A 15,811-nucleotide genomic window follows, 5' to 3' on the forward strand; every position below is an offset into this window, starting at 1 on the left:
TTTTCGAGTTTTTTTGCTGTCATAAATTCTCGAAAGGCGCATGCGTCGATTTGGGTAGGCGGAGCATTGGACTCGTCCCGGAAGTTACTCCCCTACGTCACGTAAACAGGAAAGAAGCGGCCAGTTCAACGACAGAGACTCAACCAAATAAGCTCCGACTGCATCGTTGCCCAGTTTTCAAGGAAAACTTTTTTTGAAGCACATTTCACGGGATTTGTTGACTAATCGTCAACCCCGTTGTAAACTTTTGTTACCATGACAACCTACTTCATATAAAAGCAGACTGGGGTTTTAAATTTGTGGGATTGTAGTCACTGCACGTTATGGAAGAAAAGGAAATAAGTCTCATCGACAAGAATATTTCAAGGTAAGTGCCGTTGTTGTCTTTTATGTAGTGGAACTCGTGGTATTGATGACGCCTGACATTGCTGCATTCTAGTATCGAGCCACAATTGAATACAGTACAGTACTACTTTGGTGTTTAGTTCATTCTTTTGATCGACGAGCTCAAAAAAAAGGCTTGTAAAAGAGTCGACCGAAGATGGCTACAAAGATTTGGCCATTACTGTATTTCGTATTACTTTCAAATATTGTTTTGATTATGTTGTACTACCTTTTGATTTTTTGTGCATCATTTTCTCCTGTACCATTTATGTTCGAAATATTTGATATTTCTCTCCTCTTGTCTAGCCTGCTGGAGGTTCCCCTGCGTCCCACCATCACATCACTCAACCTGCACTGCAACCGCATTCCGAGGATCGAGGGTCTGACATCGGCGTGGCTCTTGAGACATTTGGACCTGTCCTCCAACTGCATTGCTAATATTGAGGGTCTCGCTTCTCTCACGACCCTGAGGACTTTAAATTTATCTTGCAATGCCATCAGCAAGGTTGAGGGTGAGCCCACCCCATTATACTGTACACCAGAGTGGCGGTTCTTGATCTTTTTGCGATATGAGCCAACATTCTGACTTTTTGGGGGGGGGTTGTTTGTTTGTTTTTTGCTTTGACTTGCGAGGGCAAACTTGAAATATTCATTTCACAATAAGCAGCAGTTTGGCAAATAGTGAACAAAGAGTCTTCAAGCTGTTGATGGCACTCCCAGTTGAAATTGACTGTCACACTAAACATGAAACTTAAAACAATCACACAGCTTTGCCTTAGGAAAGTCCACCTCGCTTATGGTATCAAATAAGGGCAAAATGCCCATGACATGCTAATGGGTAACATCTATAGTCACAAATGTAAAACCTTTTCATCAATGGATGTTTGAACATCAACGGTGGAGCAACAAGTGTAGACAGATAATGTAACAATACTCACGGGCATCTATTTTTTAGCCTCTATTAAAAAAAAAAAATAATAATAATTAAAGTAGTCGTAGAAGGACTGAAATGAATTGCAGGATAAAATCACAATCCACAAATTGTTTAATTCATCGCTCTTTTGTGACCCACAGGACTGACCGGCCTGGTGAATTTAACAAGGTTAGACTTGTCCTTCAATCAGATAAATGACCTCAGCGGTGAGTTCAGGAGGGACTCTTCAGTACCAAAATTATCTTTTATTGGCAGTCGTGGTGATTGTGATGTGCCCGCCAGGCCTATTGCACCTCCACGGCCCCGGACGCAAGCTCAAGCACCTCAGTCTCCATAGCAACCGCCTTGGCAGCATTGAGCACCTCCTGCAGTGCTTGCTGGGATTGCAGGGTTTAAGTGAGGTGCTTCTGAGCCACGGCGGCAAGGACAACCCGCTGTGCACGACGCCAGGTGAGACCGTGACTGTCATTACAATCGGATCCTCTGACGTTTGTTTTGAGGAGCTTGCCTCGCTGTGAATTTCTTCACAACAGTCTGTCTCAACCTTTCTTTAGCTCAGATGAGAATTTTGTTTCAAATTACTCACAACTTGACATTCTCAATGTCAAATCGGATTGTTCTGCGTGTCCTTATAAGTCCACAGGTTTTTTTTGTTTGTTTGTTTTTTTTTAATTGTCACATTTCCTACCTGCCATCGCTCTGCTGACATAACCAAAGAAAAAGTTTTCAAGATTGATATGTGCTGAGAGGAATTCAGCTTCACTGGTTCCATGGTATTTATTTACTATTTGCGGTGTTAATCGGTACGTGCGTGTTTTGTCACAGGTTACCGTGAGATGGTGATGCAGTCATTGCCACAAGTGTCATTTCTCGATGGCCTGGATCGTCTAGGACAGCCGTCATATTCCACGGCCGACAGTCCGTGCGACATACCCGGGCTCGAGAACTATGTGGACCTCCTCCTAGTCTCCGATGCTGGCAACAATGAAGTGGTGAGTTGAAATATCCCCACTGTTCTTGATCCCTTGAAGCTGAAAAAACAATTTACAGTCATTAGACATGAATAGTTTCAACAAAATGCACTCATGTTCAGAAAAGTGTACAGCAAATCCTGAAATTTTGAGACATTTTCTATCTTGTCTAATATTGTCGTGTTTTTTTTTTGGGTGTACTTTTAGTTGTTCATCTTTTTTGGGTGAAATGACCAAAATGTTCATACTGTTTCTCGTTAAATGGAAAAAAAATGTCTTCCTTGTTATAGGATGCTCTTTTGACCACGCCCAGTATCAGGGAAGTACTGACCCACTTTGGACACAGCGTCGCCCCTGAAGCCTTTGGCGATTCAGTGGCAGCATCCGACGGGCAGGGCATCCAGCAGCTGCAGCAGCAGCAGCAGCAGCAGCAGAAGGGCCACTTGCTAGATGTCGACCGAACACCGGCCATGAATGACGAGCGGGTCAAGAAACTGGAGCTTCAGGTGTCTCACCTTCTTCAGCAGGTGCTTTTATTCAGAACAGTACACACTCTAATGTTGTAGGAATGTTCACAAACAAAAAAAGTTAGACATTTAAAGCAAAGTAAGTAAGAAGTAATTCATTAGCAATTAATGGGATCATTCTCATGTAATATTTGACTCAGGCTTCCGCAAGGCACAAGTGCAGTCAGCCCAGCCGCTCTGCAGTTAAAGCGCGGGTAGCCACAAATGACACGGACCGCACATCGGAAAGCGATTGTGACAGCGGCAAGGAAAACGGCTCTCGCTCCGCCATCCCAAAATATCGGAAGCCCACATCGAGGACGACGACGAGCAAGAGATCAGACAGGTGATTTGTTTGCTCCACTTAATTGCCGGTATGCATTTTGTTCTGGAGTGAGAGTATTTCGTGGCATCATGTCACTTTCACTTTCAATTTCACTGATTTGCCCCCCCCCCCCCCCCAACCCAATATCACCGGTAATATATTTTTCATCTGGTATGATTCCCTCCATTTGGTCTTCTGCACAGCGATCAGGAGAATCTTAAACAGAGGGTTACAAAGTCTGCCGTCAGGTGGTCTTCCGGCACCGTCAAAGGGGGCGTTGACGCATCAGTTCCGAAAAGGAGGGTCACACTGAGAGGCGGCAAGGAGCCGATTGATGTGAAAACCAAGTCTAGTGAGGAAGAAACCTATAAGGTACGTTCTGGACGTGTATTTCCCTTTATGTCGTGGGCGCCCTCAAATTTCCATTCGCACCAGGCTATCGTGGAGGAGCGGGACCAGGAGAGAGAGAGGCGCTGGAAGGCCGAGCAGGCCGTCACCAAGTTAACGGACGAATTGAAGTGCCTGAAGACCAAAGTCGGCGAGGAGAAAAACCTGCAGAGTATGGCCATGCACACCACCGACAGGTACGATACGCCACATTGGTTGGTTACACCTCCACAATTCAACAGTTGAGTAGATTTGATTGCTATCCTCAAAGTATTAATTGAACAGTATAATAATGTACTTATGTAGTTGAACCCGCAGGGGTGGTAAACGTCTTAAGACGATGCAGCAAAAAGTCTGCGTCGCTTTTAGCGGTTGTGGATGTTAACAGCTGATGAGCTGGTAATGTGCTCAATTTAAGCTATGTGACTAACCAAAGATAAAGACAACAATGAGTGTACGAGGGACCTTGAGATACTAGTTTAATTCGTTCCGTGACCACGCGTGCAACTCAAAACACAATCTGAAATCATCTTTTCTCGTTGAAATGAATCGAAATGCAATGAATCCCTTCCAGCCTTCCCACAACAATACAACAAAAATTGTTCTGTTGATTGTAATGAGCGAATACAGGACTCCATAATATCGTACTAAGCCTACGTTAATGACATACTTCAACCAAATCTGACAACCTGTTATCTGGGCCTGAAAAGGCGGGGCCTGGCCCGGTGAGTGACGTGGGAGTTGGCTGGCTGCTACCTGGCTAAACTGTCAGGCACTGGGCATCTCGGGTGATAGCATATGATCAGGCCTTTGCCCACTTGGATGGGAACAGGTGAAAATACGGCCCGATAAGCGCTACGTGCGCAGCCGGTTTCAGCACAATGATTTGACCTTCAACGTTGTGTTTGACTCCAGTATTGGACAGGATTTTTGGTTGAGCTCCAAATTGCACCGCTCTCTGGGACTCCACTTCCAAATATTGCAATCGCTCTCTCTCCAGACCGCGATGCAATTTGGCTGAAACTCTTCCAGCTGCACCGCGAGAGGAGCCAGGCAGTCAGTGTGTGCGCAGTGCAGATAAATCACAAGCATGATCCCAATTAGGTGCACGGTGGCAAGCATACGCCAGCACTCGTGACTGCATCGGTCTGCGCCCTCGCCGTCGTAATGATGGCGCACACGTTCATCGCGTGCGCATATGTGAGGTGATTCCACATCTCCCCTGCAGGCTTAAAGATTTGCTGCTGAAGGAGCGTTCGGGACGCTGTGAGCTGGAGTCTCGCATGCAGCAGCTGGACGGGAGGTGCCGCTCGCTGAGCCAGCAGCTGGAACGGGCGCGCGGCAGCGAGGAGCGTCACAAGCATGCGTTCCGGCGACTAGAGGAGGACGTCGCCCACGGGGAGGCGTTGCGGGCTCGGCAGCAGGCCCAAGAGGTGCACGAGAACACACTGAACAATTTGCTCAGTCACACTATAACATTTTTTTTCTCCTAATATGTTTGTGCATTTTTGATCCAAAAAAAAAAATTATTTTTCAACCTGTATTTGGTCTCATATTTTTTATGCAAATATTTTTGTTTAAAATATTTTGTTTGTCCTTCTTTCGTATAAATAACACCTTTATATTTTGTGGATTTGAACCCTTTAATGTTAAATTACGTTCGTAGTCATGATATGGAGTCTGAATTTTTACACATGAGATGCTTCATAAAGTGATAGGCCTGATCAATTTTGTGGAGTACTCTCCCTTAAGTGGTTCAAAAAGAGTGACTCGTTATTATTTTGTCATATGGCAATGAAAACGGATCATTTTTCAGATGAAGCGGCAGCAGGAGCTGGAGAACAAGGTGGTGGCTCTGAGCCGCGAGTTGGACGTCCAGCGAGCCAAAGTGCAGCAGCTGCACGAACTGCTGGCGTGTAGGGAACAAGATCACAGGTGCGTGCGCCTCCCCCTGGCTTTTAAAAAAAGAATACAATTCACAACTCCTCATTTACATGTCCACCGCGTCCCTAGAAAGCAGCTGGAGTTGCGGCCGCAGCCGGGCGGGACAGAGTTCCTGGCGGCAGTGGCAAGAGAAGTGGCGTCCGAGAAGCAAAGTTACACTCAGAGAGAGTCCGAGTTGAAGGTTCAAGCGGAGGAGGGCAAGAGAGCGTACGCGGCCCTGGAGGACGAATTCCGCATGGCGCTCACCTTTGAGGCCGCGCGCTTCTCTGAGGTCTGCTGATAAATGTGGACGCGTCATACCGTTACCGTCGTGCCATCATATCTCGCGGGTTATTCAGTACAACTGTCTCGTTGCGCGCCGGAAATGGATGAGTCGTCCCAACATTTCTCTGCCCGCTCGTGCAGGTAAAGAAGGCGTACGACGAGATGATGGCAGAGCTGCCGGAGCTCCGAGTGACGCTGGCTCAGTCGCAGCAGGCGGAGAAGAAATCCGCTTCCCTGGTGAAGGAGCTCGCGGCGCTGGTCGAGGACCAGAAGGGCCGCATCGCAGAGCTCATCAATGCAAAGAGAAACGCTGTGACCGAGTTCAAGGTAACTGAGGGCTGAAAATCAAATGATCCTAAGATGAATGGATAGAATGCTGACCCCCCCCCCCCCCTCCCCCCTCCCCCCGTCTCCTGACAGAGGCGCGCCCAGGCTCTCGAGGCCGACCTGGATCAGGACCGCCGTATGCGCCTTCAGCTGGAGGCGCTCAAGAAGGACAAAGCTCGACTGTCGTCTCAGCTCGGCGCGCAAGAGTCTGTCATCGATGGACTCAGGGCAGAGAGGAGGCTCTGGGGGCAGGAGCTCGCTCAGCAAGGTAGACGAAGAACAATCAATAGTGTTTGCGGACATACGAGGAGATTTACTGTCTATTTTATTTTTTATTTTATTCTAACGGAAAAAAAAAAGATCACTTCACGGCATGAAATTGGGTGGACAAGTCTTAACCTCGCTGGGGCGCATGGAAAAAGTCTCAAGCCCCCAGGCTCGTAGAGTGACTGGCAAAACAATTACTCTTTTCATTAAATTGCAGAACCAGAGCGACCGGAAAAGAAAGAATAAAAAATGAATACATCAGGGTGTCGGTGAAGGCAACCAACTTTGCCAACGAAGCCTTGTGATGAAAAACGCTGGAGTGAGAATGAGGCAAACCGAGAAACGGATTACAAAAGCAGATCTGAAAGATCAGTGCATGATAGCCCCACCCTTCACGGGAACATTTGAAGAAGGCTCACGTAACGGCAACACACAGTCTCTGAACACGTTATTTCATGTTCAAGAAGTTAGCAAGTGAGCACAGAAACCAACCCAAAATGACAACATCCGGTCCTCAATGGAGGTCATGAATTGCCAACAGGATGCATCCCTTTCTCGTTTATGTACCACAGGAGCATCTCTGGCTCAGGACCGCGGGCGTCTGGAGGCCAGGATCGAGGCGCTGGGCGCTGAGGTGGAGGCGCAGAAGAAGCAGATTGAGCGGGACCACGACGCGCTCCAAATTAAAGCTAAAATCACGGAGGATCAAACAGAATCCATCCGCAAACTCAAAGAGGTGCGTGGAAGCGAAGCTAGCATACGACGGGTACGTTACGGCCTCTCCCTGTTCCGTAGACGCTGCGGGAGCGCGACGAGCAGGCCCGCAGGCTCCGCGACGACAACGCCCGGGCCGAGAAGACGTTCCGGCGGCAGCTCGACGAGGAGACCTCTCGGCTGTCAGAGCTCGAGGGACACGTGCAACGCCTCAGCTTGCGCAAGGAGGAGCTCAAGCAGCAGTTGGCGGACAAGGAGGCCGAAGTCGCAGAGGTGAAACGAGTTCACAGGTAAATTCACCGTCATCTCACATCTCTGATTGTGTCATATGAAACAGGAGATACAGTGGCGCCGTCACTCATTAGTTGAATTTGTTCCATGACAATACTCAAATTTCACATTATGATTGTATCTCAAATCATCTTTACCCATTGAAATGAATGGAAATGTCTTTCATTTGTTCCAGCCCCCCAATACAACAAATATTTTTTCTAAGGTGTTTTCATACAGTAAGTAAAATAGCATTTTATAATATTGTGCTTTACAAAAACATACACCTGCGGGCAGTATGAGACAGACAGACATATGGTACGTTTCATTCAGCAGGATGTTATGCGATCTCCCCCCCCCCCCCCCCCCCCTCTCTCGTTTCAGTGAGTCGACTAAAAAGTGGCACGAAAAGGCTCAGCTTCTCACTCAACTGGAGAGCCAAGTGAAGCGCATGAAGGAAAACTTTGAGAGCAAGGAACGCACGCTCCTGGAAGAGAATGAACAATTGACCGAAGCACACGGGTGGGTGTGTTTTGTGCCGAGGTGTTAGAAAAGAGGAGCTCGCCTATTTAAAACTTCCACGGCGTCACGTTTTTCAGAGCGGCGGTGGAGAAGCTGCGATGCATGGACGATGCCTTTTGCGCGCAGCTACAGTCACTCCAGGCCGCCCATCAGGCTGAGTTGCTACAGCTGGCGAATGACAAGCACAATCGGATAGAAGAAGCCAATCGAAAGGTAAAACCGCAGATTACGAGTCTCTTTTCTTCTCCTTCTCTTCCACCCCAGAATTTGATGGCTTTGACGACTGAGCAGCGTTATAATGGTCCACCGAAAATAATGATTTGGTGTACTTTTAAGGTAAGGTTTGCACAACAGAAAATTCTGATTTCGGCTGCGGACTTTCCGTGTGGAGTTTGCATGTTCTCCGCATGCCTTTGTTGGTTTCCTCCCACATTCCAAAAACATGCATGGTAGGTTCATGAAATGCCCTAAATTGTCCCAAAGTGTAAGTGTGAGCGCGGGCAGTTGTACTCCGATGTGTGTCCTGCGATTGGCTGGCAACCAGTGCTGGGTGGAAGACAGCTGGGATAGGCTCCAGCACCCCCCACGATCCTTGTGACGATTATAAAATGGATGGATGGATGGATGGATTTTTAAGGAGGGCTCAATGATTTACACTCTTGCTGTTTGCAATCTCCCGGAATAGCTGCACTTTTACACTCTTTTTATTTTTATTTCAGGTCTTTGAAGTTGAGGAGGAGATGCGTCAGTTGCTGCTTGAGGTGGAAGCCAACAAGAGGATCACAGAGGAGAAAATGAAACGCCTTAACAGTGTGCTAAAAGATTTGAACTGGTAAAATACTGTATATTGGTCATATGTCAGCGCAACTGGATTTTAGTTTTTTACAAGTTCGTTTTTATGAATTAAATTATTTTAAATTACTATTTTGAGTGAGTGAAAAAAAAATTCATTATAATTTAAGTCCATGCTTAAAAAAGGGACGAGCTCAGACAAGGACAACGAGCAACAGGGGGAGACAGAAGGGGAAGCCTGGCAGTTCAGCCATCTATCTATCGATCAAAAATTAAAAAAACAAACATGAGAGTGCCGCACAGACGCCTGTCCACGGGGTCTCTTATGCGAAAGTGCAGGAGCAGGGTCACTTTTGGGTGGGTGACCCGTGTGGGACCGTGGTTGGCTTGGCAACAGCAGGCCAACGTAACGCCTTTTCATTTAAAGGGGCGGAGAGAGGCTAGAGAGAAACAAGACCGACAGGTGAACTGATTGTTTAGTGTGGCGAGAGCTCCTTTGGGCAGTTTTGTTTTCATGAACACATTGTCATGAAGTGAACTTTGACGTTCGGAGGAAAGTTAAGACCTTCCAAAAATGGAGTGCGACACGATAGACGCGGCTCGCTCGACACCCACTCGCCACGAGAAAAGTTTGGGTCTCCTCACGATGAAGTTTGTTGGTCTTCTCCAAGAGGCCAATGATGGCGTCCTCGACTTGAAAATGGTCAGTGTAAACGCCAGTGAACTGTTTTTCTCTGTTTTTCGGGAGGTACGGTTCACCCCTAGCAGCAGATGTGAAACAAAGAGCCATCAGTCACCCAATCAGGGGGGGGGGGGGGTCGCCCGCTGGTCAGGTGGACCGCGCTTTACTGTATTCAGGTGTTGGAGCCTTCATTACCAGAATTCCCTTTTCGTGAGAAATGTTTCATTTTAAAGGATACATGAAGTGTTTAATTGTATAAACCTATTCAACTGGCAAAACAAAAAAATATCCGAAAATGTCCTGTCGTGCCACCATCTTTTAATTTACTTAAAAGGATAGTGTGTAAAACTTTGATTTTTCGGTGTCCATTATTTTTTTAAAAGCACATGCTCTATTTTTTTTAATGGAATTGTAGGTGAAGTCATTGCTAATTTATTACACTGGGTGCACCTCCACTATAGGCTGCCAATTTTCACCGCAATCTTTCTGCTACGGATAGCCGAAGGAGACAAACTTTTAGAACGTAATTCGTCAACATGATGCAAAAGCACTTTTAACACGGTTCGATGCATATACTCCGTCACTTGAAAGTATTCAAGAAGTCGTTTGGGTTGACATTTTACAACCACATCCGCTGAGGTAAGTGGTAGTAGGCTAATAAAGTGTGCTCTTTTGAGGCAAAGTAGCGCGAATGCTTCAAAATGTACCGCTTCGAGCACGGGTCGTTGAATTCTATTAGTTGACCACTAGAGGGCGGTAAATGCTACACCTCGCGCCTTTGCCCTCTTTTTATCCCATTTCTTTTTAAATCGGAGAACGTTTGTTTCAATTATTATTTTAAATAATCGAAACCCACTCCGTCCCTTCTGCCGTTGAACAACTAACCACTCTTGCCAACAGGTTTAGCTTTCTCCGTGTTCGGCTTAATTTGTCAAATCCTCTCTTTGAATGCCTCCGTGTCTCTGATTTCATCCCATTCTGGCAGTATTACTTTGCCAGGTAGTCTCGGTGTTGGTGGCGTTGCAACATGGTCCTGTTAAAATGTTGCTACCTCCACATTATTGACACTTGTTCGTAAATCGACAGGCCGCAGACAGCTTGGCAGTGAAGCAGAAAAGGCGCATATACGACATCACCAATGTGCTGGAAGGCGTGGGCTTGATTGAGAAGAAAAACAAAAATGTCATCCAGTGGAGGTTTGGGGAAGAAACAAAAACATGTTTTTGATTTTGAAATGGTTCTTTATAGGATAAGTTACCACATTTCCACCACTAGACTCATTCTAAGAGACCCCGATTAAGTGTGGGACAAACACATTGATTTTCAAAATATGGTTTGCTCTCTTGCAGGGGCGAGAACAAGGGAAGTCAGAAGCAGGAAGTTCTTGACCAGGTTAGGCTTCTGCAAGCCCAGATTTCTGAGCTGGAAGCCCAAGAAAAAGAGCTGGACAAGCAGAAGATCTTGCTGCAGGAGAACAAAGAATTCATGAACCACGATTCTGGTACGAGCAAATATCCTTGCGTCGTCTGTGAGGGTTTATCAAAGAAGATGCTGGAAAGCAGAATGGAAATGTATCTTGAAGAGGTAGCATCACGGTACCTGTATGGAAAGAATGCCGGGGCACGTGCAGTTCTAGGAATATCCCACTTTCATTGATTTCTGTGCAAAAACCAAAGATGGCTGACGTTTTCTTTCTACTCTGATGCAGCAGTTTTTCAGGAAGAGGCCATTGATAGAGATTGTCACTCAACAATTATACATGGTCATGTTTGTCCTCTTTGGGACTATTGACTCAGTCATTTCACTCTCAAAACAAAAATCCCATCTTGATCCTCTTAACAGAAAACAGAGAAAATGTGCTGAAGAGCGGATTATAAATATAATTGCTATTGTCAGATAGTTTAATCCCAAATGACTCCCGGTCTTGTTTTTCTGGTTTTGTGTGTGCGTGTGTGTGTCTCACTGTTGCATGTAATCCTCTTTGCTTAACACTTCCTCACCTATACATTTGTAACGCACGAGGACATCTGCAATTCCTTCATGGGTGACACTCTCCTCCTCGTCGTGGCTCCATCTGGGACGCAGCTGGAGGTGCTGCTGCCAGAGAAGGTCGCAAAACATATAAATGGACAAGATCTCCAAAGCAAACATGCACACAATTTCATCCATTTATCAAATTGCATTGAGATTGCTTCGAATATATTTTGTGTCTCAGGGTCAGATGGGTCCCAAGAACTACCAGGTTAACCTGCGCAGCAAGGTGGCTCCCATCAACGTCACCCTCATTAACCAGGACTCGGACTACAGCGCCCCCGTGGTCTTCCCTGTGCCTCCCACGGACGTGATCTGCCCCCTGTTCACGCCGCCCCTCGCACTGTCCGCCAGCTCGCACCGTCTCCCCCTCTCCACGGCCGCCGACTCCACCGGCTCCAGCGCCACCGCCTCCTCCTTCTGCAGCCAGGACTCGCTCAACTCAGACCAGCAGATAGCGCTGCCCGAGCGCGATGGCGTGCTGAGGTCAGCGTTCCCACATTCACCCATCGGTAAGAACTGTTTGTGTGCACGGGGGAATGGAGTTATTCCAAATGAAACGCATGTTTTTATTTTGATTTAATATTTTAGGGATAGTTTACAATGACATAAAAGTATGTGCTTTTAATACAGACTCATTAACACATTTCAAATCCAGCTTCAAAACACATCTGTTTAGACAAGCCTATTCACTCGGACCATAAAGCCATTATTTATATTTATTTATTTTTTGTTGTATTTTTTCTTATTTTATTTGATGTTGTTTTTAACATTGTATTCGTGATTTTAACTGCTTGTTGTAAGGTGTCCTTGAGTTTCTAGAAAGGTGCCCACAAAGAAAATGTATTATTATTATTATTAAGCTACCAGCGCAGTTGCCTATTTTCTGGGTAGGGGGGTGCTAAAACACCCCTAAATTGAATCCTAGCACCCGTAAAAACGGATGTGTGGGTAATGTACAGTATATATATTTTTAAATGTCATTTTAAATAAGCTACGTGTTTTAAAAGGGTGCTCACGTAATTTTTTTTATTTTTATTTTTTAAATAAATGGGTGTCTGCTACTGCTGCCCATGTTTTAGTGTACGGTAGGTTTGTTGAACTCTTGAATTTTGGGGGGAAAAAATGCCTGTTTAGGGCCATCTTCAGGTTGAATGCAGAACTACATTTGAATTTGGCTTTCTTTCGTCTGATTGGCCTATCAGGAAATCAATATTAAAATGTTTTTTTTCGCCCGCTAATTTTGACTTCAGTACTGGATTTTCTGTCCAGAAGTGGACACGCATCTTTTCCATTCCAAGCAAATTCTCAAAGTTTTGCTGTGTTGTCTTGCAACTGAAACAATAATTTTGCACTTTTGTTCTCTCCATTTCCAGTAAGCTTCTGTGCAATGTCATGCTTTTGGCCTTCTCCTTTGCAGGGTGTCCCAATCAGCCGACAACTCTTTTGGAGCTGGAGCAGATGGACTTTGCTGGCCCAGAGTTCCAGTCTGTGCTGGGCATGAGCAGCCTGCTGAGGCACAGTAGTGTCGGGGAGCACATGACTGAGGACAGTGATGGTACTCTCTTTTATTTGGTTCAAAGGATGATGTAAAAACAAAAGAATTCCCATGCCTGACAATCGAGCAGTCCATTTACAATGTTCATCTTTATCGCCTTAGAGCAGTGTTTCTCCATTATTTTGTGATGCTCCGCCCCCCCATCCTGAACAATAGGCACACCTCTGCATATAATTGTATCCTAAATATTATAGAAAACAAAGAAATTTAGATCAACTTACAACAAAAATAACTGTCTATTACGAAAAACATTCAAGTGCATCAATTTGCCTGATATAAAAAAAAAAAGAGTGTCACTGCCATTTACTGTAGCGGATGTGCAATTACTTTTTATTCTAGTATGGCCCAAAAAAAAAAAAAAGTGTGTGAGGAACACACGCCGGCCCCTGCACCATGCCCCCCATTTGAGGACTGCCTTTGAGGCATGTGCTCTTTCCAGAAAAAAAACCCAAATTATACTTTGTTGCAGAAGCTGTTGGATTCATTGATGAGCTGCTGTCTACTGATGGTAAGCATGTTGAAAGGCGATGTGATGTTGCCTCTATTGTGTGTGTGTGGCGGGGGGGTTGTTTTTGTTTTTTCAGAAAAGGTTTTGATTATTTTATCCGCCCCCTTCAAAAGTATCCGACTTTGTTTGTGGTGTATTGGTTTAGGCATGGACTACAGCTTCACCCTGGATGACGGCAGCGTGTGCGACGTGTTTGATGTGCGGGCCCTCAACTACTAACGAATGAAGCTCAAGGAGTACACCTCCATTCTTTCCTCTGACTCATTTTGGACTTTCAATAAGTTATTTATGAAGTTAGTGGGCCTCCATTTTCCCGTTGAAGGTTTACAGGGTAAAAATGCCTGCAGCATTCGGGACTGTGACAGTATTGAAAATATTTTTCGCCATCCACAAAATGTCGCTTGTACACCTCGTTTGTTTTGGGTTATTTAATTGCATGTAGGTTGTGCTGGGAATCCTAAATTAATGTGCCACTGCCATTGCAGGCCTTGCTGTTTCGGTTTCATTACGTCTTTGTTTTGGATTTGACTAATCATTTCAAGTCTTTAAAAAGCAATCATTGTTAAATGCTGAATCTGGCTTATTTGTCATATAATTGGCCATATTTTTTTTCATCTGTGTTGCCAGTGAACTTGATTGCAAGAATTCTTGATTTTCACATTTTGGGCATTTTTTAAAATAGCTATTTTTCTCAATACATTTTTGAAATCTCAATTCACTCGCCTTCTAACTTGTGGGTTTGCGGATGTAGCACTCTTGATAATTCTTCCAGCCACGTGGAACCTCGCTCTATTCACTTCATCAATCCATGTGTACGTTGCCTTATTCTGAGGAAAAGTTTATTTTCAAGGAAAAAGATATCCTCAAGAGGAAAAATACGTTCACATATGAGGGAAAAAAAATCCCCACTCCTTTCACCTCCCCTCATGTGTATTGATTAAAAAAAAGAACTTTAGCGTCGACATGAGTGCTTGTTCCAGGTGTGTTTATTCAGCAGTGCATTGTATGGGATAATATACACACTTCCCATTTCTTCACAGCACAATATCACCTTCTTTGAAAAGCCAGCAGGAAAGAGGACAGCACAACCAAAGTTGAGTCAAGTCACGCTAGATGTTTGCAATTGGCGACTTGGTGCCGTCGTCTTTGGGCTTCGGCTGAGGAGACAAAACAAAAGCGTTTGAATCATAATGAAGTAAAAAAAAAAAAAGGATGAAGGTGAATGTTTGACTAGTTGGGATATTTGGGCCACACTGAACAGGTAAGGCAAGAATTACACTCTGAGATTAAAAATACTTGACATTGTTTTCCTGAAAATGCTATTCGTTTTTTCAACAGTATTTTTTGTAGTCATTTATGTACTGCTTTTGAGGGGAAAATGGGATATAATTTTCCAGAAACAGGAAATTTATGTTTCTGTAAATTCCGTTCCATCCTTCCTGGACGGACTCCTCTCTCCCAGGAATTTTTTATTTATTTATTTTTAATGGACTGGGACAGAGGCGCTTTACAAGGACAAGGAGGGATGGGGAAGGAGGATGATTATTATATGTATAAGGATGGAGAGACGATGATGAAAGGTTACAGAGGTCACGGAAGGAGGACGACCCGGCAAAATAGAGTCAAGTGCCCATCTCTGTGTAAATTTGTTACCTCAAAAATATCCATCGTGTTTGTCTCTCATCATTGACCTTCGGTAAATGTTAAATTTCAGATAAAGTGTGGTACATTAGCAGGTAGACTTTTTATTTAAAAAAAAATTAAACTTTTTGACTTTTTTTTTAATGTTAGATAAATATCTATAATGTCCTACGATATCTAACATTCTAGAAAATACCTGGATATGATTTTTTTTTTTCTTGTGGATTTTCGATCTTATCACCATGTGGTGTTTTTTCTTTTCAGTGCGCTCCAATACTCCTTGGTACAAGACAACTTCAAGAATATCTTCATACCTTTACTAACAGCGAGCATGCTCCTGGTCTCAGGTAACAGTATCGATTATATCCAAACCATGGTCTTCTTTTTGGTACGGCTCTTCCCTTTTTTCAAAACAACATCAACAAAAATCACCTTTTCCCCTAAACTACAATTCACTGACATGTTCAAGCACCAATGACGACCTTCTCACCGGTTTTCGTTGCCGATTGCCCGTCAACCAAGGCGCGGCGTCGGCCGCGTCTAACGCGGTGATGAACAGGAAGGCCTGAAGACACAACAGGAGCACTAAGACACTTTTCTCCATGGCTCATGAAACTCCCCGCAGCGGCACATAAGCACCTTTATATATGGGAAAGCCAACAAGCAAAACAAGCGCACTTCCCGTCACAAGCGAAAGGCAGCGGTCACAACTTCCTGTTGGTCCACATGTACTTGCATCACAAAAGATGTCACCTCACGATTTCACATCTGAGGGCTTTTTCAA

The 15,811-nt window shown here is 44.9% G+C and overlaps 2 protein-coding genes and 1 long non-coding RNA gene across 5 annotated transcripts; 2 read left to right on the forward strand and 1 right to left on the reverse strand.

Annotated features, from left to right (window-relative positions):
* Positions 1-124: 124 nt before the first annotated feature.
* Positions 125-8,739, forward strand: lrrcc1 (leucine rich repeat and coiled-coil centrosomal protein 1). Of its 3 annotated transcripts, none has more exons than XR_015102840.1 (19): positions 125-367; positions 691-896; positions 1,459-1,524; positions 1,601-1,768; positions 2,144-2,310; positions 2,580-2,816; positions 2,957-3,141; positions 3,324-3,492; positions 3,556-3,704; positions 4,736-4,940; positions 5,324-5,442; positions 5,521-5,722; positions 5,857-6,042; positions 6,136-6,310; positions 6,882-7,045; positions 7,105-7,313; positions 7,490-7,532; positions 7,678-7,815; positions 7,893-7,904. XR_015102840.1 is itself a non-coding variant. In XM_086129220.1 (19 exons), the coding sequence occupies exons 1-19, from the start codon at positions 324-326 to the stop codon at positions 8,649-8,651; spliced, it is 3,165 nt and encodes a 1,054-aa protein (XP_085985346.1). In that variant the 5' UTR covers positions 125-323; the 3' UTR covers positions 8,652-8,739. The 3 variants fall into 3 exon arrangements, 2 of the variants coding, with proteins under 2 accessions (XP_085985346.1, XP_085985347.1); XM_086129220.1 differs by lacking the exon at positions 7,490-7,532 and adding an exon at positions 8,535-8,739 and having other exon boundaries at positions 7,893-8,151; XM_086129221.1 differs by lacking the exon at positions 7,490-7,532 and adding an exon at positions 8,535-8,739 and having other exon boundaries at positions 7,893-8,028.
* A 159-nt stretch (positions 8,740-8,898) lies between these two features.
* e2f5 (E2F transcription factor 5) lies at positions 8,899-14,348 on the forward strand. The gene is made up of 8 exons (XM_086129222.1): positions 8,899-9,310; positions 10,376-10,485; positions 10,639-10,800; positions 11,290-11,398; positions 11,505-11,832; positions 12,741-12,878; positions 13,348-13,386; positions 13,532-14,348. The coding sequence occupies exons 1-8, from the start codon at positions 9,182-9,184 to the stop codon at positions 13,603-13,605; spliced, it is 1,089 nt and encodes a 362-aa protein (XP_085985348.1). The 5' UTR covers positions 8,899-9,181; the 3' UTR covers positions 13,606-14,348.
* Positions 14,349-14,354: 6 nt separating this feature from the next.
* On the reverse strand, positions 14,355-15,685 carry LOC147195334 (uncharacterized). The gene is made up of 3 exons (XR_015102841.1): positions 15,518-15,685; positions 15,342-15,428; positions 14,355-14,543 (listed from the first exon to the last, which is right to left on the reverse strand). It is a non-coding gene; the product is annotated as an uncharacterized LOC147195334 (long non-coding RNA).
* Positions 15,686-15,811: the final 126 nt, after the last annotated feature.

This window comes from Hippocampus guttulatus, chromosome 14, assembly GCF_054856545.1.
Source record: "Hippocampus guttulatus isolate MCC_2025c chromosome 14, RoL_Hgut_1.0, whole genome shotgun sequence".
NCBI classification, from domain to species: domain Eukaryota; kingdom Metazoa; phylum Chordata; class Actinopteri; order Syngnathiformes; family Syngnathidae; genus Hippocampus; species Hippocampus guttulatus.